Raw genomic sequence first — 22,114 nt, 5'->3', positions numbered from 1 at the left:
CAACTGATTTCAGTTGGCCTGCATTTAGCGGTAAATGCTAGCTAATAACACTAGAGGGCAGGGTAAAGCAGTTTGAAGTATGGTAGCCGCTGCTACTCCTATCCTACAGGGGGCGAGAAACAATTAATCGGTGTCCACTCTGGTGTTGTCTACATTTAGATTCTGCACTTTGCTAAAGCGTCAACTGTTTTAACAGAATTTTCAATGCTGTGGTTAAAACATCATTGAACAGATGCTGTGATGTCAAAATGAATATCTATATATATACATCTACTTCATCAATCTCTTTTCCACCACAGTGATGTTCATATCAAGCTACTGACAACAACACGTCTTCGTTAGGGAAATTCCAGCCGCCGGGGGCTTTGAAAGTTCCTTAGAAAAATGTAAAATAGAGAAGCTATGATGACATTTGACCTCAGTGGTTACACTTTATTTAAGCCCTCCCCAACAGTTTTTTTCAATGACCTAAGAAACAGAATGTTCATAGGATGTTTATAGTTCAGTATATTTTCATTGCCGAGATAAGACTAAAAAAAGGGATTGTATCCAGGAACCTTCAAGGAGGAATCTGCTCAGTTATTTTCCCATGTGGGTCTTGTTCATTGAAAAAAGTAATACAAAAAAAAATATTTAGTTGAAAATCAGAATTAAGTCCCTGGCCACTCATCTTCCTGTGGCTCTGATAGGTAGCGGGAGGGTCTGATGTCATTTCCTCTCATTCCATTACTGTGATCCGATTGGCTGAATCGCTCTGATGTTGTCATTGTTATAGTGGTGCCATCGGCCTCAACTTCACAGTCTGACGTATAGCCGTTTACCTGAATAACAGCTGGGATGCACAATGGAAATAGTATGAGCACACAACAATAACCCTCCTCCAACGTCACGTAGTACTGCATTTCTCATTCATGAAGCCTACACAGGCCCCATCTCATCGTGGCCATAGAGGTAACAATACATCTGTATTTTAATGATTTGATTTAGGCTCTCGCAAATGGAGAAATAGCTCATCCTGATTGTTGATTATATGGGCAGCCTCAGTTTAGATTACATTACATCTGATCCATTCTAAGTGAGGAGAGCCATCGCATTATTGATCATTGCATCACATTATTGATCATTGGGAAGCTGCAGAACTACTATGAGTGATGGATATGGTGTAATATAGACTAATGAACAGGTTTATCACATATAGCGACTCCACATGGAAACAATGTGTTTTTGGTGATGCGATTTGTCAGGAGATGATTTAAAAGGGTAGTTCATCAAAATGTCTAATTTAATTTATCTTATGATACCTTGCACTCGATTCAATCCATATTGTCGAAGTTCAGTACTATGGCGCTGAATTACGTGCTTGAAATTGAAAGGTAATTTCCAATTGAGCCGACATATACAGCGCTTAGGGGAACGTTGCCTTTAAATTTCAATCGCTCTATAAAGCTGAACCTCAGCGATATCGATTGAATCGAGCCCTTAAACCATGGTAACCAGGGTCCCATCACTCATATTGTTCTGCACTCTATGATGCTAATGCTAACCTGTAGCTCAGTAAACAAACCCAACCTACTGTCTGGGTGTACTGAATACCTCCTTTCTTGTGCAGTAGAGGAGGTACATTTGTAATTGTGGTGAACTATTCCAACTACCACTGAGGGACTTTCACCTGTGTTGATGAAGAGTGGCTCAGTGGCTTTCTGGTCCAGGCTCCAATGGCTGTTGCACTCCGTGGGGAACTTGAGCTCAGCTGGAGCGAAGGAAGGAGGTGCAGGCTCTACAGGAATACCAGGACCACTGGAGTTGGCTACAGACAGACAGGCAGACAGACATGAGATCACTGAGTAGCACTATCAACATTCATATACTTGCTGTATCTGACTTTCTGTTATTGTGGGTAAGTCCAACCGCCACTGGTGAAGCATTGATAAAAAGGACAGTCACGAAATGTGTGAACTGGTGACGCCACTGTACTTTACACAACGCTTTCTTGCTATGAGTTAGCTGGCTGTGAAACGTGTCATGTGGTTTTCCAACAACCGTGTCAAGCTCAACATAGAACAGGATGTGGTTTTGTCCCCAAGTCTCACAAACTCAAGAAGCTACAGTAGAAGCTTGTTTCATGCCTACTATAGTTTCAGAACTGATAATGAGTCGATGTACATGGAATCCGGAGGCAGTTGTTCTTATTTCTACCTTCACAGGGTAGTCCAACTGGTTATTTATTCGGTGGAACCTACATTTAGTTTGATTTGAATTAAATATATATATATGATTGAAATGTCAATGTCAAATAACCTTTAGAAATAACATTTCAAACAACATTTTTCAAAAAGAGGAGATGAGTTTGAGATCACAGATATCATCTGTGTGCCTACAATGTTCTCTCAACCTCCCATTTTATGCTCAGTCGTTTCTCAACAAACATCTGTTTGTTTGAGATATTAGGCTGAAACATAAATGTTATAACCAGAAGCCAATAGCAGTGTCCCCCCTTATATAAGCTCCTGTGACTTTTAGCTGCACTTGGACTCATATTGGTTGATGTGCTGTGCTCTCAGCTCCTGATCGAGCATAAACATGAGCAATGCATGCGAGTTTCACTATAACTCATATTGTCTTTGATCTGATTCATCTCTAGAGGAAGTGGCGAGTTCCTACGTCTGACGGTGAAAAGCAATGACCTTGTTTCCTTTCATTCAATCCAAATTACGTCTAGCACCTTGACACCTAATACTTTTACAATGTGATGCATATTGTCGCTGTGTAGGAGAGAAAATACACACTAAGAGTTCTCACTGCATCTGTCACCAGATAATATATACTGTACATGATCTGAAATCTGCTGGCTGGGAAATCACACAGAGAAACGAAAAGAGCATTTACTTAACAATTGGTAGGCCTAACTATCAAATGGGACCAAGAGTGGGGCTTTTTGAATGACTCCCGAAGAAACAAACAAGTTGTTGATAGGTTATAATGATGTATGTTCACCAGCCCTCAGAGTGGAGTAGCATACAGCTGAGCTGGACTTGATCAGGCAAGTTGATTTCACCTGTTGACTCGCTCATGCAATCACACACCTGTCAGTAATTATCAGAACTGCCCTGATAGGCTCGTTCACACTTGTTGTTTGTATTTAAAGCCTGTCAAGCCATAGCTCAGTTTCTTTCAAGAGTACGTTTGTTTCCTATTTCCTTATTTCAGATGTATTGGTTTAATAGGTTTATCCGTATCACCTTGTATGTTCTGCAACCTGCTCATGATGTCTCTCCTTTGTTGCAGAACCCCACAAATCCAACTTCATGTCCAATCACAAGTCCTCAATAAATAGGTGAACTTTGGCACTGTCTCTGTCATTTGCGAGTACTCCTGGTGACATCTATCCAACCAATGACCTATCTAGGTTCCTTAGCTTATTTTTCATGGTCCTTCAAGTTGGATGATGTTTACCAGGTGTACTGCAGCAGATTTCCATCTACCACGGCAGAAACAGCGTTTCCTTCTCATGTGTAGGACTGTGTAGTGGGTCACTGTAGGGAGTGTCGGAGTGGTTGGTCACCCATCAACCGGACCGGGCTCTAACAGCATGACTTTGTCTCCATTCATCACGTCTTTGGGCTACCAACATAAACAAGCACCATTGTGGGAAATGGCGGAGCGATGCTCCAGTGCTCTGACAGCACTACACCACCACTTCCCCCAGCTACCCATATCTACTGAACCACTGTGGACCAGCCAAGGGCCTCGTCTAACTCTCAACCGCACTGGACACAAAGCATCAGCTGGCAGTTGCCTTGGAGTTGTCACACGCTTCCCAAATGGAGCCTCAGCGACGCTGTTGCCGTGGCATCTCCTTCCGCACCCCCCTTGGTGCCACACCCTGCTGTGCTGTAAAGCGTGTCCACCTTTCTTGACGCCCTGGGCCTTGGCTAATCCATGTCACAGGTTTTCAACATGACCTTGCGCCCGTCCAAGGGGCCAACCTGTGCTAATCCAAGGAGCCATCTCGCGCCTGGCTGAGGGGCCGACCCGTGCCCGTCAAGGGGCGGCCTACCCCGTGCTCATCCTAGCGGCCAACCTGTCTGTCCAAGAGGTGGCCTACCAGGTACCCATACAAGGTGTCTCACGTGAGCCTATCACACCTACATCGCTCCTGACCAACCACCCTATTTTTCAATATTATTAAAATGTTTCACTGTAAAGTCTTAGTAAATACCTACAAATTGTTCTACAGTACAAAGAGTCCCTGGAATATGGTGGGAACTCTAGCCAATACTTACATCAAATTCACGCTTTTGGGCGTTGGCAGTGATGATATACGCACCTGGCATGTATGATTGACGCTTGGCCCTCCAATAGATGCAGATCAGGATTATGATGAGTGAGGTCACCACTAGTCCCGCCCACAGACTGGTAGGTAGTATCCAGTGACACCCTGAGAGGGAGGCAGAGCGATAGAGGATCAATCAAAACAACCTAAAACCCAGACAATCTATATATGAGGTTCTATCTGAACCATTTCTGAGGGAGGACGCAATGTGCTCTAATCTTGTTTACAATATTAGACGTACATTATGTCAAATCATTCAATGAAGAGAGAAAGAGGGGAGGTGGAAGAAATATTGTTAAAATGCTATATATACCATCTAGTTTTCTATATATTCTATACTACTGTGCAATAAAAGGAGATGCTATTAGACCTACGAGATATGAAGGCACCACACACAGCATCGGTCGTCTCAGTCCCAGCACTTTTCACCTCCTTCCCTAGGTCCCCACACCTGAGGAAAGAAAGTGATTGTGAAACAGAGAAAGGAGTTTAACGCCACAGTTAACCCCACTGTCCCACAATTGTATAAAAATGTCAAATGTTTTGTGTCAACCAAATGCACCTACTGAGTTGACTTTCGATAGAAATCAGAGCCACTTTGTGTGAAGGGTTCTGACCTGGTGTGTGATTGGCAGTGTGTGATGGCATCGTTGACACTGTTATAGGTCCCAGGTAGGCATGGGGCACAGACTGTGTCATTCTGGAGGGTGGCTGGGGGATTTAGGAACAGGTGTCACATGTCAGCTGCTCAAAGTAAAGTACACACATCCAGCAGATTATACAAGCCCCGTAATAAGATGTTTTGTACTGCCAAAGGCCCACAGTGGTTTAAACATTGACCCTGAGTGCATCTTATTAGACTACAGACTCTGATTTTCTTGTCAGGTGTCTTTTCAATACCAGCCTTAGTATCTCCAACACATGATCAGCTCATCAGAGGCAATGGTCTGTCATATTAGAACAGAGTGTAGAGGTGAGGAGGCTGCTGAGGGGAGGACGGCCCTTAATAACGTCTGGAACGGAGCAAATGGAATGGCATCAAACCATCATTCCACTGATTCCGCTACAGCCATTATCACGAGCATGTCCTCCCCAATTAAGGTGCCACCAACCTCCTGTGGTGTAGAGGTGAGGAGGCAGTTCTCACCTTGATTCACGACACCTGAACCCAGAGGGCACAGCTTCACGGGTAGGCAGTGTTCACATCCATCGTCTGTACAGTAGTAACCAGTCTTACACACACATTGCCTGTCACTACTGGCTTCACACTCCCTCAATACCCTCTGGTTACTGCCTGAGAGAGGGAGAGGGAGACGGAGAGAAAGAGTGGGAGAGAGGATGGTAGAGGGAGGGATGGGGTATTGAGCGGGAGAGGCAAAAAAAGATGAAGTGAGGTGAAAATAATAAGGTCAAGAGACATGAGTAGAGAGAAGGGATGGAAAGATGAGTAGAGAGGTGGGATGGAAAGATAAGGAGAGAGGTGGGATAGAGAGAGGGGATGTAAAGCGAGAGAAAGAGAGGAGGGTCGGGGGGAGCGCGAGAGAGAGCAGGGGTGGGGAGTGAGAGAATGAGTCGGATCAGAAAGGGGTTATTTTAAGGAGACAGGAGAACAATGAGTGGAACTGTCAGAACAGGGAAGAGGGAGGGGGGGGGGACTTACTGGAATAGCAGACCCTACAGGGTAGACATTGTTTCAAGAAGTTTAGTTCAGCAGTGTAGTATTCATGTTGACAGGTTTCACACTCTGTTTTTGTAGACTTGCCACAGTCGGTGCGAACATACTGTCCTGGAGTGAGGTTGGGAAAGAGAGAATGACAGAGAAATGTGATCATCCATACCCCTATATATAGGCCACAGTATTATGCTGTCCATAGTAACATGTTCATCACAGGAGGTTGGTGGCATCTTAATTGGGGAGGATGGGCTCGTGGTAATGGCTGGAGCAGAATGAGTGGAATGTTATCATCAACATCAAACAAATGTTTTCCATGTGTTTGATGCCATTCCATTTGTGCCGCTCAAGCCATTATTATGAGCCGTCCTCCCCTCAGCAGCCTCCTCTGGTGTTCATGTAGTGTTGTGGAGATAAAGGGACTGCTGTTTTCCCCTCTATACTACAGTTCATAATTTGATAATATGGTCATGTTGCAGACAAACAATTAATACATATAATATGTGTATATGTGGCGCATGTATAACTCTGGTCTTTTAGACATCTTGCTCCAACAGCCACCTGAACAACAGAAACACACCAGTAGTCACAGACCTTTATGACAACAGAAACACACCAGTAGTCACAGACCTTTATGACAACAGAAACACACCAGTAGTCACTGACCTTTATGACAACAGAAACACACCAGTAGTGTAACGTCCTGACCAGAGTTCTTATGTGTTTTGCTTGTTTAGTGTTGGTCAGGACGTGAGCTGGGTGGGAATTCTATGTTGTGTGTCTAGTTCGTCTATTTCTATGTTCAGCCTGATATGGTTCTCAATCAGAGACAGCTGTCAATCGTTGTCCCTGATTGAGAATCATATATAGGTGGCTTGTTTTGTGTTGGGGATTGTGGGTGGTTGTTTCCTGTCTCTGTGTTTATGTTCTGCACCAGATAGGACTGTCTCGGCTTTCACGTTTGTTGTTTTGTAATGTTTGTTAATGTTCATCGTTTATTGTTTAATTAAACATGTTGAACACTAACTGCGCTGCATTTTGGTCCTCTCCTTCATCCCAGGAAGAAAGCCGTTACAAGTAGTCACTGACCTTTATGACAACAAACACACCAGTAGTCACTGACCTTTATGACAACAGAAACACACCAGTAGTCACAGACCTTTATGACAACAGAAACACACCAGTAGTCACAGACCTTTATGACAACAGAAACACACCAGTAGTAACTGACCTTTATGACAACAGAAACACACCAGTAGTAACTGACCTTTACGACAACAGAAACACACCAGTAGTCACTGACCTTTACGACAACAGAAACACACCAGTAGTCACTGACCTTTATGACAACAGAAACACACCAGTAGTCACAGACCTTTATGACAACAGAAACACACCAGTAGTCACAGACCTTTATGACAACAGAAACACACCAGTAGTAACTGACCTTTACGACAACAGAAACACACCAGTAGTCACTGACCTTTACGACAACAGAAACACACCAGTAGTCACTGACCTTTATGACAACAGAAACACACCAGTAGTCACTGACCTTTATGACAACAGAAACACACCAGTAGTCACAGACCTTTATGACAACAGAAACACACCAGTAGTCACAGACCTTTATGACAACAGAAACACACCAGTAGTAACTGACCTTTACGACAACAGAAACACACCAGTAGTCACTGACCTTTACGACAACAGAAACACACCAGTAGTCACTGACCTTTATGACAACAGAAACACACCAGTAGTCGCTGACCTTTACGACAACAGAAACACACCAGTAGTCGCTGACCTTTACGACAACAGAAACACACCAGTAGTCACAGACCTTTACGACAACAGAAACACACCAGTAGTCACAGACCTTTATGACAACAGAAACACACCAGTAGTCACTGACCTTTACGACAACAGAAACACACCAGTAGTCACTGACCTTTACGACAACAGAAACACACCAGTAGTCACTGACCTTTACGACAACAGAAACACACCAGTAGTCACTGACCTTTACGACAACGCTCACAGCACCTTTTCACCCCAGAAGCATCATGAAGGTATTCCTCAGTTTTGCATCCCAATCCAGCCATCTCTAGTCCATTTGATGATAGTCTCTTTGTTAAAATGTTGACTCTATCATAAAGTTTGTGTTTTTCAGTAATTCTCCTCTGTAAAATCGTTACTATTCAAGTAAAACATTCTTCTTCACCATTAATGATGTTGATCCACTGGTCTCAGTTGAATGTATATCCTTTCACACTCCGCCTCTCTGTCTCTAGCTCTCTCTTGTTCTCTATCACTATTTCTGACTTTTACTTCTTTCTTCCGCTGAAGTATCACTCACTCTTTGTCTTCTCCTCTGCTGTCTCCTTCGTTCTCTCAGTGAGAATATAGAGCTGCTTCCTCGCCTCTCTCACCCACCTCTTTCCGCCTCGCTTGCCCTCCACAGCGGAAAGCCCCGATGCCCCTCATCTGCCTTGTGCGTCTCTCTCCCCCCCCCCCTTTCCTTCCTGCCCTCCCTCTCTGGCACGAGGTGCACTGTTCTGGACCGTGTAAACTAGCTGTAGAGAAGAGGATTCTAGAGGCTGCTTTTGGCACTGTCTCCAGATCAGCATGTCCAGATGTGGCACACAATACACACCAACACAATAAGATACTTCCCCTGACCACTCCACCCTTCTCGTCACTCTCTCTCCCTTTATTGCTTTACTGAACCTTTGTTCTGATAGTGTTGTAATGCTGCTAATATGGAGCTGTTGAGAGATGTGTTTAGATGAGATGAGTAGATAAAGACAGAAATATATACCTTTGACTCTCTCTCTTCCTTCCTTTCTTCTCTCTCTCTCTCTTTCTGTCAATTGAATTCAAAGGTTTCTTTGGGCATGGGAAACATGTTTACATTGCCAAAGCAAGTGGAAAAGATAACAAACAAAAGTGAAATAAACAATCAGAAATGAACAGTAAAGTTCTCTCTCTCTCAACATGGAATAGACGTTGAATTGACGTCTGTGCCCAGTGGGAGGGGTTAGAGGGAGAGAGTCAAAGCGAAATAGCAAGAAAAGACAGTGAGTTTGTTTATTTACTGAGGCAGAAGTGATCACTTCCTCACCATGCTAGGTGTGAGGTATGTCATGATTTTTCATAATCTCTTATCAAACAGAATATACATATAAATATAACATGTAAGTTCTCCTTGCATTTATACAACACTGTGTGATATTAAAAGGCAGAAAACAAGCAACACATTTTAAGACGGCCTTATGCAACGATCGTGATTCACAGTTTCCTTCTTGGGATATGTGGTGTAATTTTCTTCTTCCTCAATGGATGTGATTGTGTGAAATGAACCCAGCATTTGTTAACCTGTCTGGCTCTGGCGTTCCGCTAGCGGAACTCCTCCCACATTCCACTGGAAAGGCAGAGCGTGAAATTCAAAAGATATTTTTTAGAAATATTTAACTTTCACACATTAACAAGTCCAATACAGCAAATGAAAGATACACATCTTGTGAATCCAGTCAACATGTCTGATTTTTAAAATGTTTTACAGCGAAAACACCACATATATTTATGTTAGCTCACCACCAAATACAAAAAAGGACAGACATTTTTCACAGCACAGGTAGCATGCACAAAGCCACCTAACTAACCAAGAACCAACCAAACTAACCAAGAAACAACTTCATCAGATGACAGTCTTATAACATGTTATACAATAAATCTATGTTTTGTTCGAAAAATGTGCATATTTGAGGTATAAATCAGTTTTACATTGCAGCTACCATCACAGCTACCGTCAGAAATAGAACCGAAGCAGCCAGAGTAATTACAGACACCAACGTCAAATACCTAAATACTCATCATAAAACATTTCTGAAAAATCGATGGTGTACAGCAAATTAAAGACAAACATCTTGTGAATCCAGCCAATATTTCCGATTGTTTAAGTGTTTTACAGCGAAAACACAATATAGCATTATATTAGCTTACTACAATAGCCTACCACACTACCGCATTCATTCATCAAGGCACGTTAGCGATAGCAATAGGCACGTTAGCGATAGGGAATAAACCAGCAAAAGATATTAATTTTCACTAACCTTCATAAACCTTCATCAGATGACAGTCCTATAACATCAGGTTATACATACACTTATGTTTTGTTCGAAAATGTGCATATTTAGAGCTGAAATCAGTGGTTATACATTGTGCTAACGTAGCATCTTTTTCCCAGAATGTGCGGATATTTTTATGACACTCAACTATTCTGACCAAATAACTATTCATAAACGTTACTAGAAAATACATGTTGTATAGGAAATGATAGATACATTAGTTCTTAATGCAATCGCCGTGTTAGAATTCTAAAAATAACTTCATTACGACATCCAGCTTAGTTATAGCGAGAGAGTACCCAAAATCTGGGCGCAAACGACTATTTCACATGTTCGACAGATATATGAAATAGCATCATAAAATGGGTCCTACTTTTGATGATCTTTCATCAGAATGTTGTACAAGGGGTCCTTTGTCCAGAACAATCGTTGTTTGGTTTTAGAATGTCCTCTTCTCCAGTCAATTAGCACGGAAAGCTAGCAAAGTAGCGCGAAGCTCTCCTTCCTGAACAAAGGCACACAACGCAACACGCCTAACGTCCCGAATAAATTTCAATAATCTAATAAAACTATATTGAAAAAACATACTTTACGATGATATTGTCACATGTATCAAATAAAATCAAAGCCGGAGATATTAGTCGTCTATAACGGCAGCTTTTCAGAAGGCAAAACCAGGTCCCTTCACGCGCTCTCCAGAAAACAGGAAACTGGTGACACGTCATGCCGAGAGCTTTTATTCGACCCCAGATCAAGTTATTCACTCCATTTCTTCTCTCACTGCCTGTCGACATCTAGTGGAAGACGTATGAAGTGCATGTATACTGATATATATGAAGCCCATTTATAGGCAGGCCCTAGAACAGAGCATCGATTTCAGATTTTCCACTTCCTGTCAGGAAGTTTGCTGCAAAAGGAGTTCTGTTTTACTCGCAGATATAATTCAAACGGTTTTAGAAACTAGAGAGTGTTTTCTATCCAATAGTAATAATAATATGCATATTGTACGAGCAAGAATTGAGTACGAGGCCGTTTAAATTGGGCACGATTTTCCCCCAAAGTGAAAACAGCGCCCTCTGTCCTCAACAGGTTTTAATCCTCTACAGGATAGGTGGGTCCCCCACGGGACTGTTGAGTTAACGTAGGCTAATGCGATTAGCATGAGGTTTTAAGTAACAAGAACATTTCCCAGGACCTAGACTTATCTGATATTGGCAGAAATCTTAAGTTCTTGTTAATCTAACTGCACTAACTCTAATTTACAGTAGCTATTACAGTGAAATAATACCATGCTATTGTTTGATGAGAGTGCACAGTTATGAACTTGAAAAGTTATTAATTAATTTTTTATTTATTTTATTTATCCTTTATTTTACCAGGTAAGTTGACTGAGAACACATTCTCATTTGCAGCAACGACCTGGGGAATAGTTACAGGGGAGAGGAGGGGGATGAATGAGCCAATTGTAAATTAATAAACCAATTAGGCACATTTGGGCAGTCTTGATACAAAATTTTGAACAGAAATGCAATGGCTCATTGGATAAGTCTAAAACTTGACACATACACTGCTGCCCTCTAATAGCTCAAATCTAAATTGTGCCTGGGCTGGAATAATGATGGCATTTCTCTTGCAGTTCAAAGACGGAACAAATAAATATACCAAATGTTTTTATTTTTCTTCGTATTATCTTTTAACAGCTCTATTGTGTTATATTCTCCTACATTCATTTCACATTTCCACAAACTTCAACATGTTTCCTTTCAAATGGTACCAAGAATATGCATATCCTTGCTTCAGGTCCTGACCTACAGGCAGTTAGATTTGGGTATGTCATTTTAGGCGAAAATGTAAAAAAAAAGGGGAGGATCCTTAATAGCCTGGAGACTCCATCCACCCCAAGAGCATCGACATGGCACAGAGGGGCAGAAGGAACAAACAGAGGCTGGGGGAGAGGACGAAGACAGAAAGAGAGAGGGGGGGGGGGGGAGAACGGAGAGAAAAGAGAAAGCAAGAGAGAGAGAAAAGGGGGGGAAAAAAGGGGGAGCGATAGAGAGAGAAAGGTGGGACACAAGATTAATAGAGAAGGAAAGTATGAAGAGAAAGAGAGAGTCAATAATATAAACAAATAGACAGAGAAACAGTCAGACAAACAGAAATAACAAGTGTGAGAGAACAACAAATCAAATGTATTTATAAAGCCCTTCTTACATCAGCTGATATCTCAAAGTGCTGTACAGAAACCCAGCCTAAAACCCCAAACAGCAAGCAATGCAGGTGTAGAAGCACGGTGGCTAGGAAAAACTCAGTAGAAAGGACAAAACCTAGGATGAAACCTAGAGAGGAACCAGGCTATGAGGGGTGGCCAGTTCTCTTCTGGCTGTGCCGGGTGGAGATTATAACAGAACATGGCCAAGATGTTCAAATGTTCATAAATGACCAGCATGGTCAAATAATAGTATATCAGTTCAGACTTACAGTACATATACTATAATATTACCGATTACTATCCCCATGGTTACCCACCTGATGCCAGTCTGAACTGGAGCAGGTGTGCCCCTCCCGGCCACACCCTCGCCCTCAGGCTGACACACCTGGACATGGAGGACAGTGATGGCTGCGAGAACGACGCCCTGGAGGTCAGTGTGAAGGGTTAAAGGTAATTATTTATATATACACTATATGACTGATAGGAGGTGCTGTGTTGAAGCCTCCATCTTGGCACTTGGTTATTTTGTCCTTTAAACATGTAATTGAAATACTGTATAATTCCATTCATTCATATAGAGTACTGCTTCTTCTGGGGAGTGCCATTATGGCCGACAGGTAGCTTCAAGCCTCTCATTGGCCAATACATAGCATCAACAATCCATTGGTTAAAGTCAGGTGTCAGTGACTCTACGATATTTACTGTAATGTAACATACTTTGAGATATGGCAAAAAGTTGTCTAGTATTCCTGTTCTTAGGGTGGGAAGTGGAGGGATATTAGATCTCACAATTAGAAATCCTGATGTGTCCATGTGTTTTAAAAAAAAAAACAGGATAGAAGTTTCCTATTCTCTCATCCTTCTGTTAGATCTTTGCAGATGGAATGCAGATAGCTATTCAATGTGGTGAAATGTCGTTTGAGGACCTTGACTCTACCGTCAATCCCTCACTCCTCTCCTCCATAGAGGGCTGCTTCTCTCTCTCTCATTCCACTCTGATTACTCCAACACCAAGAGACACACTGGCTTCAGAGGGTTTTGCAAGGTGAGGAGGAGAAAGGAAGCATTGTTTCATAGAGCATTGTTGTATTTCTCTTAGACTATGATGACATTTTTAGTTGTTGTTGTTGCGTTACCTCACGTGACCATTCGTTGGTACCTTAGTCAGACCTCTGTTGTCTTTCTGACAGATTTTGATGAGTGTGAGGAGGACCCAGATAATGGATGTACCCAGTTCTGCCACAACTACATTGGAGGCTACCTCTGCTCCTGTCGCCTTGGTTACTACCTGGACACAGACGGACACACCTGCACAGGTATGGAGAGCCAGAGACAAGAGAGAGAGCGAGAGAGAGATGGGCAAAGAGAGACAGGAAGGGACAGGGAAAGAGGAAGTGAAAGACAGAATGAGCAGAGGAGAGCAAGAAGGAGAAGCACTAAGGGGAAATGGAAACAAAGAGAGACTGATGAAGAATTATGTATTATGATGATGATGATGCCAATTGTAATAATAATGAGAAAGATGCGATGGCGTTACTACTTGTTGCTCGTACAGCTACCGACTTCATGATACAACACCATCCCTCTATGATAATGATGATGATGACAATGAGGGTCATGTTATTGATCATACGTCTCTACCACAGTGAGTTGCACTGAGGACCTGTCCGTCTCGCTGCGTGGTGTGATATCCAGTCCATCTCGGCCCGGCCCGTATGCTGAGCATGCCCACTGCTCCTACATCCTGTCAGTAGAGGACAACCTGGAGCTGCTCCTACACTTCACTGGGGAGTTTGATGTGGAGCAGGGGCCAGACGGACAGTGTGTGGACACACTCATGGTGAGTAGCTGTAGCCTATAAATAGGGCCTAGAGTTTTTCTTAGTCAGGTCATGTGGTCAAGAAAAACTCAGCTGATTCTCACTATTACTATGTGTAAGTTCTGTGAAATTCCTACATTATGCTGTGCACCCTCCCATGAAGGTGACCAATCCCTCTAACAAGATTTGCACCTGACAGGAAGGAAGTGACTACACCCTCAGCCTTGTAGTTTTTCAAATGTTGTCAATGCACACAAACGTAGCGCAATGGTCTAGAGCATGGGTGTCAAACTCTGGCCCCAAATTTGGCCCGCGGGGTAATTATATTTGGCCCGCGAGACAATACCAAATTACTACTAGAGCTGGCCCACCGGTATTATACAGCGCATTCACCGCTAATACTACGAATCCCATAATGCTCTGCTGTTGTTTTCGCGCGCCAATCAGGACAGGACCCAGAAACGCCCTCTCCTCTGTGACAGTAGTCATAGCAACATAGACGCTACAACTGTCAGCGCGCTATCCCTTCCCAAAAATGGCGAAAAGAAAGGCAGAAAACAGGAGCTTTCTGGACAAGTGGGAGGCAGAATATCTGTTTACATATGTAAAAGACAAACCTGTTTGTCTTGTTTGTGGAGTCAACGTGGCTGTAAGTAAGGAGTACAACATTAGACGACACTATGAAACGAAACACCATGACAAATACAAGGACCTGGACATGACTCAAAGGAGCCAGAAAGTAGAGGAGATGAAAAGAAGTTTGGTTTCACAACAGAATATGTTCAAAAAAGCCACATCACAAAGTGAGGCTGCTGTAAAGGCTAGTTATATAGTGGCAGCAGAGATCGCAAAATCAGCCCGGCCCTTTAATGAGGGAGAGTTCGTGAAAAAGTGCATGATGAAAGTTTGTGACCTCGTATGCCCAGAGAAAAAGCAAGCATTTTCAAACGTGAGCCTGAGCAGGAACACAGTAGCTGATCGCACATGTGATCTTGCCACCAATCTGTATGACCAGCTGATGGAAAAGGGAAAAGATTTCGTTGCGTTCTCCCTCGCTGTGGATGAGAGCTGCGACGCATCTGATACTGCTCAGCTGTCAGTCTTCATCCGTGGAGTGGACTCAAATCTGTGTGTTACGGATGAGCTATTGGGATTCAAATCAATGCATGGCACAACCACAGGAAAGGAAATCTTTGAGGAGGTTTCCAAATGTGTAACTGAAATAAAGCTGCCGTGGGATAAACTCGTTGGATTAACGACAGATGGTGCGCCAGCGATGTGCGGTAAAAAGAGTGGACTGGTGGGCATGGTTCGGGAGAAGATGCGGGAAGAGAACTGTGCAGGTGAGCTAACTGTTTACCACTGCATCATACATCAGGAATCACTGTGTGCCAAAGCCCTAAAGATGGAACATGTTATGACCACAGTAACACAGGTAGTTAACTTTATAAGAGCCAAAGGTCTGAATCACCGCCAGTTTAAATTTTTTCTAGAGGAGTGTGGTTTGGAATACGCAGACGTGCCGTATCACACAGAGGTGAGATGGCTAAGCAGAGGAAAAGTACTGAACAGATGTTTCGAGCTGCGTGAGGAAATATGTCAATTCCTGGAAACCAAAGGGAAGGATACAGCAGAGCTCCGGGAGCAAAAGTTTCTGTGTGAGCTGGCCTTTCTCTGTGACATCTCGAGCCATCTCGATGCGCTGAACCTGCAGCTTCAGGGGCGGGGGCGCATCATCACAGACATGTACGCTGCAGTGAGGGCCTTTAAAACTAAACTGTGCCTGTGGGAGAATCAGATGCTGCAAGGAAACCCTTGCCATTTTCCCTGCTGCCAAACCATAAAAGCGCAGATCTCTACCGCCGTGTTCCCATGCGCACAGTTTGCTGAAAAACTCAGTGTTCTCGCCGCTGAGTTTAGCCGGCGATTTGCCGACTTCGATGTCCAGAAATGTAGGTTTGAACTGCTTAGTAATTCCTTCGCAGTTGATGTGGAAAATGCACCAACCAACATCCAAATGGAGCTGATTGAACTCCAGTGCAACGACACGCTGAAGTCAAAGTATGATGCTGTGGGCGCCGCACAGTTTCCACGGTTCATCCCTGACACAATGCCTCAGCTCCGCACCCAAGCTGCTCAGATGCTCTCCATGTTCGGCAGCACTTATCTATGCGAGCAACTTTTCTCCTCGATGAAGATGACCAAAACAACTCACAGGAGACGTCTGACTGATGAACACCTTCGCTCGATACTGAGGATTTCTTCAGCTCAGAGCCTGAGCCCAGACATTGATGAACTAGCATCCAAGAAGAGATGCCAGGTATCTGGCTTGGGCACATCAGATTAGATCAGTGTGCAATAATTAACGTTTTCTTTGTGCACTTTTTCTTGCTACAAGGCATGGGCTTGAATGGTTGATTGATTTATTATCATTTTATTTGTAAAATTATTAGCCAGTGGAAAAAGTTTATTTTGGTATTTAAATCAGAAGGCTGCAAATAGAAAAGAGGCATACGATTTTTATTTACATTTTTTTTTTTTAATAAATGAATGCCATTGATGTGTTTTTTCATTTGAAATTCGATTTTGCATGTCTCCACTATTAAATTATATATTGTATGGTAATAAGCGATGCTTGTTCCATATTCAATGTTAAAGCAAAACTTGTTTGGGTCCATATTAAAAGGTTCATTTGTTCAATGTTGGCCCGCGACTTTGTTCAGGTTTTACATTTTGGCCCACTGGGTATTTGAGTTTGACACCCCTGGTCTAGAGTAAAAACTTTAAAAAAGGCATCTGATAGCGGAAGTGGCCGTCACCTTCACAGCGAATAGGAGGACATTAAACCAATCAACTACATTTCAAGGTCACTGAATATGCTTCAACAACAATGTCCCACTCTCACCTTGTAGTCTCACAGTATTCCTGATACAGTACATATCCTGTTTTCCTGGGACAACATATTTTCTTCATAGAAGATATTCTGTTGTTTTCAGGTTGAGACTTCCGCTGGGACTCAGGGGCCATTCTGTGGCCGTGTGCCACAGAATGAGCTCCGACTGAGAAAAATCCAACCTGAAGTTCAGTGACATCATGACCTTGTTTTTTCTCCAGTTGTCTTGAAAGCACCAAGAGAGCTACTTAATGGTGACAGCCCATCACATTATCCCGGAGTGGGAAATGAAAAGTGCTACAGACACGCCCCATTTTTGAGAGTCACACAAGAGTGCATAAGAATTTTGAATTTTTTATTTAACTTTGCAAGTCAGTGAAAAACATATTCTTATTTAAATCAAATCAAATCAAGTTTATTTTATATAGCCCTTCGTACATCAGCTAATATCTCGAAGTGCTGTACAGAAACCCAGCCTAAAACCCCAAACAGCAAGCAATGCAGGTGTAGAAGCACGGCAGCTAGGAAAAACTCCCTAGAAAGGCCAAAACCTAGGAAGAAACCTAGAGAGGAACCAGGCTATGAGGGGTGGCCAGTCCTCTTCTGGCTGTGCCGGGTGGAGATTATAACAGAACATGGCCAAGATGTTCAAATGTTCATAAATGACCAGCATGGTCAAATAATAATCAGGAGTAAATGTCAGTTGGCTTTTCATAGCCGATCATTAAGAGTATCTCTACCGCTCCTGCGGTCTCTAGAGAGTTGAAAACAGCAGGTCTGGGACAGGTAGCACGCCCGGTGGACAGGTCAGGGTTCCATAGCCGCAGGCAGAACAGTTGAAACTGGAACAGCAGCAAGGCCAGGTGGACTGGGGACAGCAAGAAGTCATCATGCCCGGTAGTCCTGACGCATGGTCCTAGGGCTCAGGTCCTCCGAGAGAGAGAAAGAAAGAGAGAAGGAGAGAATTAGAGAGAGCATACTTAAATTCACACAGGACACCGGATAAGACAGGAGAAGTACTCCAGATAGAACCAACTGACCCTAGCCCCCCGACACAAACTACTGCAGCATAAATACTGGAGGCTGAGACAGGAGGGGTCAGGAGACACTGTGGCCCCATCCGATGATACCCCCAGACAGGGCCAAACAGGAAGGATATAACCCCACCCACTTTGCCAAAGCACAGCCCCCACACCACTAGAGGGATATCTTCAACCACCAACTTACCATCCTGAGACAAGGCCGAGTATAGCCCACAAAGATCTCCACCACAGCACAAACCGGGGGGGGGGGGCGCCAACCCAGACAGGAAGACCACGTCAGTAACTCAACCCACTCAAGTGACGCACCACTCCTAGGGACGGCATGAAAGAGCACCAGTAAGCCAGTGACTCAGCCCCTGTAATAGGGTTAGAGGCAGAGAATCCCAGTGGAGAGAGGGGAACTGGCCAGGCAGAGACAGCAAGGGTGGTTCGTTGCTCCAGAGCCTTTCCGTTCACCTTCACACTCCTGGGCCAGACTACACTCAATCATATGACTTACTGAAGAGATAAGTCTTCAGTAAAGACTTAAAGGATGAGACCGAGTCTGCGTCTCTCACATGGGTAGGCAGACTATTCCATAAAAATTGAGATCTATAGGAGAAAGCCCTGCCTCCAGCTGTTTGCTTAGAAATTCTAGGGACAATTAGGAGGCCTGCGTCTTGTGACCGTAGCGTACGTGTAGGTATGTACGGCAGGACCAACTCGGAAAGATAGGTAGGAGCAAGCCCATGTAACGCTTTATAGGTTAACAGTAAAACTTTGAAATCAGCCCTTGCCTTAACAGGAAGCCAGTGTAGGGAAGCTAGCACTGGAGTAATATGATCAAATTTCTTGGTTCTAGTCAGGATTCTAGCAGCCGTATTTAGCACTAACTGAAGTTTATTTAGTGCTTTATCCGGGTAGCCGGAAAGTAGAGCATTGCAGTAGTCTAACCTAGAAGTAACAAAAGCATGGATTAATTTTTCTGCATCATTTTTGGACAGAAAATGTCTGATTTTTGCAATGTTACGTAGATGGAAAAAAGCTGTCCTTGAAACAGTCTTGATATGTTCGTCAAAAGAGAGATCAGGGTCCAGAGTAACGCCGAGGTCCTTCACAGTTTTATTTGAGACGACTTTACAACCATCAAGATTAATTGTCAGATTTAACAGAATATCTCTTTGTTTCTTGGGACCTAGAACAAGCATCTCTGTTTTGTCCGAGTTTAAAAGTAGAAAGTTTTCAGCCATCCACTTCCTTATGTCTGAAACACAGGCTTCTAGCGAGGGCAATTTTGGGGCTTCACCATGTTTCATTGAAATGTACAGCTGTGTGTCATCCGAAAGTTAACATTATGTTTTCGAATGACATCCCCAAGAGGTAAAATATATAGTGAAAACAATAGTGGTCCCAAAACGGAACCTTGAGGAACACTGAAATGTACAGTTGATTTGTCAGAGGACAAACCATTCACAGAGACAAACTGATATCTTTCCGACATAAGATCTAAACCAGGCCAGAACTTGTCCGTGTAGACCAATTTGGGTTTCCAGTCTCTCCAAAAGAATGTGGTGATCGATGGTATCAAAGGCAGTGAGTTGCTGGGCAGTGAGTTGGCAGTGAGTTGCTGCGCAACAGCTTTTTCTAAAAATGTTGAGAGGAATGGAAGATTCGATATAGGCCGATAGTTTTTTATATTTTCTGGGTCAAGATTTGGCTTTTTCAAGAGAGGCTTTATTACTGCCACTTTTAGTGAGTTTGGTACACATCCGGTGGATAGAGAGCCGTTTATTATGTTCAACATAGGAGGGCCAAGCACATGAAGCAGCTCTTTCAGTAGTTTCGTTGGAATAGGATCCAGTATGCAGCTTGAAGGTTTAGAGGCCATGATTATTTTCATCATTGTGTCAAGAGATATAGTACTAAAACACTTAAGTGTCTCTCTTGATCCTAGGTCCTGGCAGAGTTGTGCAGACTCAGGACAGCTAAGCTTTGGAGGAATACGCAGTTTTAAAGAGGAGTCCGTAATTTGCTTTCTAATGATCATGAATCTTTTCCTCAAAGAAGTTCATGAATTTATTACTGCTGAAGTGAAAGCCATCCTCACTTGGGGAATGTGCTTTTTAGTTAGCTTTGCAACAGTATCAAAAATAAATTTTGGATTGTTCTTATTTTCCTCAATTAAGTTGGAAAAGTAGGATGATCGAGCAGCAGTGAGGGCTCTTCGATACTGCACGGTACTGTCTTTCCAAGCTAGTCGGAAGACTTCCAGTTTGGTGTGGCGCCATTTCCGTTCCAATTTTCTGGAAGCTTGCTTCAGAGCTTGAGTATTTTCTGTATACCAGGGAGCTAGTTTCTTATGACAAATGTTTTTAGTTTTTAGGGGTGCAACTGCATCTAGGGTATTGCACAAGGTTAAATTGAGTTCCTCAGTTAGGTGGTTAACTGATTTTTGTCCTCTGACGTCCTTGGGTAGGCAGAAGGAGTCTGGAAGGGCATCAAGGAATCTTTGGGTTGTCTGAGAATTTATAGCAGGACTTTTGATGCTCCTTGGTTGGGGTCTGAGCAGATTATTTGTTGCGATTGCAAACGTAATAAAATGGTGGTCCGATAGTCCAGGATTATGAGGAAAAACATTAAGATCCACAACATTTATTCCATGGGACAAAACTAGGTCCAGAGTATGACTGTGGCAGTGAGTAGGTCCAGAGACATGTTGGACAAAACCCACTGAGTCGATGATGGCTCCAAAAGCCTTTTGGAGTGGGTCTGTGGACTTTTCCATATGAATATTAAAATCACCAAAAATATGAATATTATCTGCTATGACTACAAGGTCCGATAGGAATTCAGGGAACTCAGTGAGGAACGCTGTATATGGCCCAGGAGGCCTGTAAACAGTAGCTATAAAAAGTGATTGAGTAGGCTGCATAGATTTCATGACTATTAGCTCAAAAGCCGAAAACGTCATTTTTTTTTTTGTCAATTGAAATTTGCTATCGTAAATGTTAGCATCACCTCCGCCTTTGCGGGATGCACGGGGGATATGGTCACTAGTGTAACCAGGAGGTGAGGCCTCATTTAACACAGTAAATTCATCAGGCTTAAGCCATGTTTCAGTCAGGCCAATCACATCAAGATTATGATCAGTGATTAGTTCATTGACTATAACTGCCTTTGAAGTGAGGGATCTAACATTAAGTAACCCTATTTTGAGATGTGAGGTATCACGATCTCTTTCAATAATGGCAGGAATGGAGGAGGTCTTTATCCTAGTGAGATTGCTAAGGCGAACACCGCCATGTTTAGTTTTGCCCAACCTAGGTCGAGGCACAGACACAGTCTCAATGGGGATAGCTGAGCTGACTACACTGACTATGCTTGTGGCAGACTCCACTAAGCTGGCAGGTTGGCTAACAGCCTGCTGCCTGGCCTGCACCCTATTTCATTGTGGAGCTAGAGGAGTTAGAGCCCTGTCTATGTTGGTAGATAAGATGAGAGCACCCCTCCAGCTAGGATGGAGTCCGTCACTCCTCAGCAGGCCAGGCTTGGTCCTGTTTGTGGGTGAGTCCCAGAAAGAGGGCCAATTATCTACAAATTCTATCTTTTGGGAGGGGCAGAAAACAGTTTTCAACCAGCGATTGAGTTGTGAGACTCTGCTGTAGAGCTCATCACTCCCCCTAACTGGGAGGGGGCCAGAGACAATTACTCGATGCCGACACATCTTTCTAGCTGATTTACACGCTGAAGCTATGTTGTGCTTGGTGACCTCTGACTGTTTCATCCTAACATCGTTGGTGCCGACGTGGATAACAATATCTCTATACTCTCTACACTCGCCAGTTTTAGCTTTAGCCAGCACCATCTTCAGATTAGCCTTAACGTCGGTAGCCCTGCCCCCTGGTAAACAGTGTATGATCGCTGGGTGATTCGTTTTAAGTCTAATACTGCGGGTAATGGAGTCGCCAATGACTAGGGTTTTCAATTTGTCAGAGCTAATGGTGGGAAGCTTCGGCGTCTCAGACCCCGTAACGGG

The 22,114-nt window shown here is 43.4% G+C and overlaps 2 protein-coding genes across 3 annotated transcripts in view; both read right to left on the bottom strand.

Moving 5' to 3' along the window:
• Positions 1-22,114, bottom strand: part of LOC120048605 (cell adhesion molecule 4-like) — a 752,359-nt gene that overhangs the window by 362,422 nt on the left and 367,823 nt on the right. The gene's annotated exons all lie outside the window — the stretch shown is intronic.
• Positions 407-8,451, bottom strand: LOC120048608 (tumor necrosis factor receptor superfamily member 5-like). 2 transcript variants are annotated; one of them, XM_038994706.1, is made up of 8 exons: positions 8,029-8,450; positions 5,994-6,119; positions 5,481-5,627; positions 4,951-5,044; positions 4,708-4,784; positions 4,328-4,438; positions 1,670-1,807; positions 407-832 (listed from the first exon to the last, which is right to left on the bottom strand). In XM_038994706.1, the coding sequence occupies exons 1-8, from the start codon at positions 8,108-8,110 to the stop codon at positions 651-653; spliced, it is 957 nt and encodes a 318-aa protein (XP_038850634.1). In that variant the 5' UTR covers positions 8,111-8,450; the 3' UTR covers positions 407-650. The 2 variants fall into 2 exon arrangements, with proteins under 2 accessions (XP_038850634.1, XP_038850635.1); XM_038994707.1 differs by lacking the exon at positions 5,481-5,627 and having other exon boundaries at positions 8,029-8,451.

Source organism: Salvelinus namaycush, chromosome 5, assembly GCF_016432855.1.
Source record: "Salvelinus namaycush isolate Seneca chromosome 5, SaNama_1.0, whole genome shotgun sequence".
Lineage (NCBI taxonomy): Eukaryota > Metazoa > Chordata > Actinopteri > Salmoniformes > Salmonidae > Salvelinus > Salvelinus namaycush.
The sequence above is the reverse complement of the archived record's forward strand: the minus strand, read 5'-3'. Positions and strand labels throughout refer to the sequence as shown.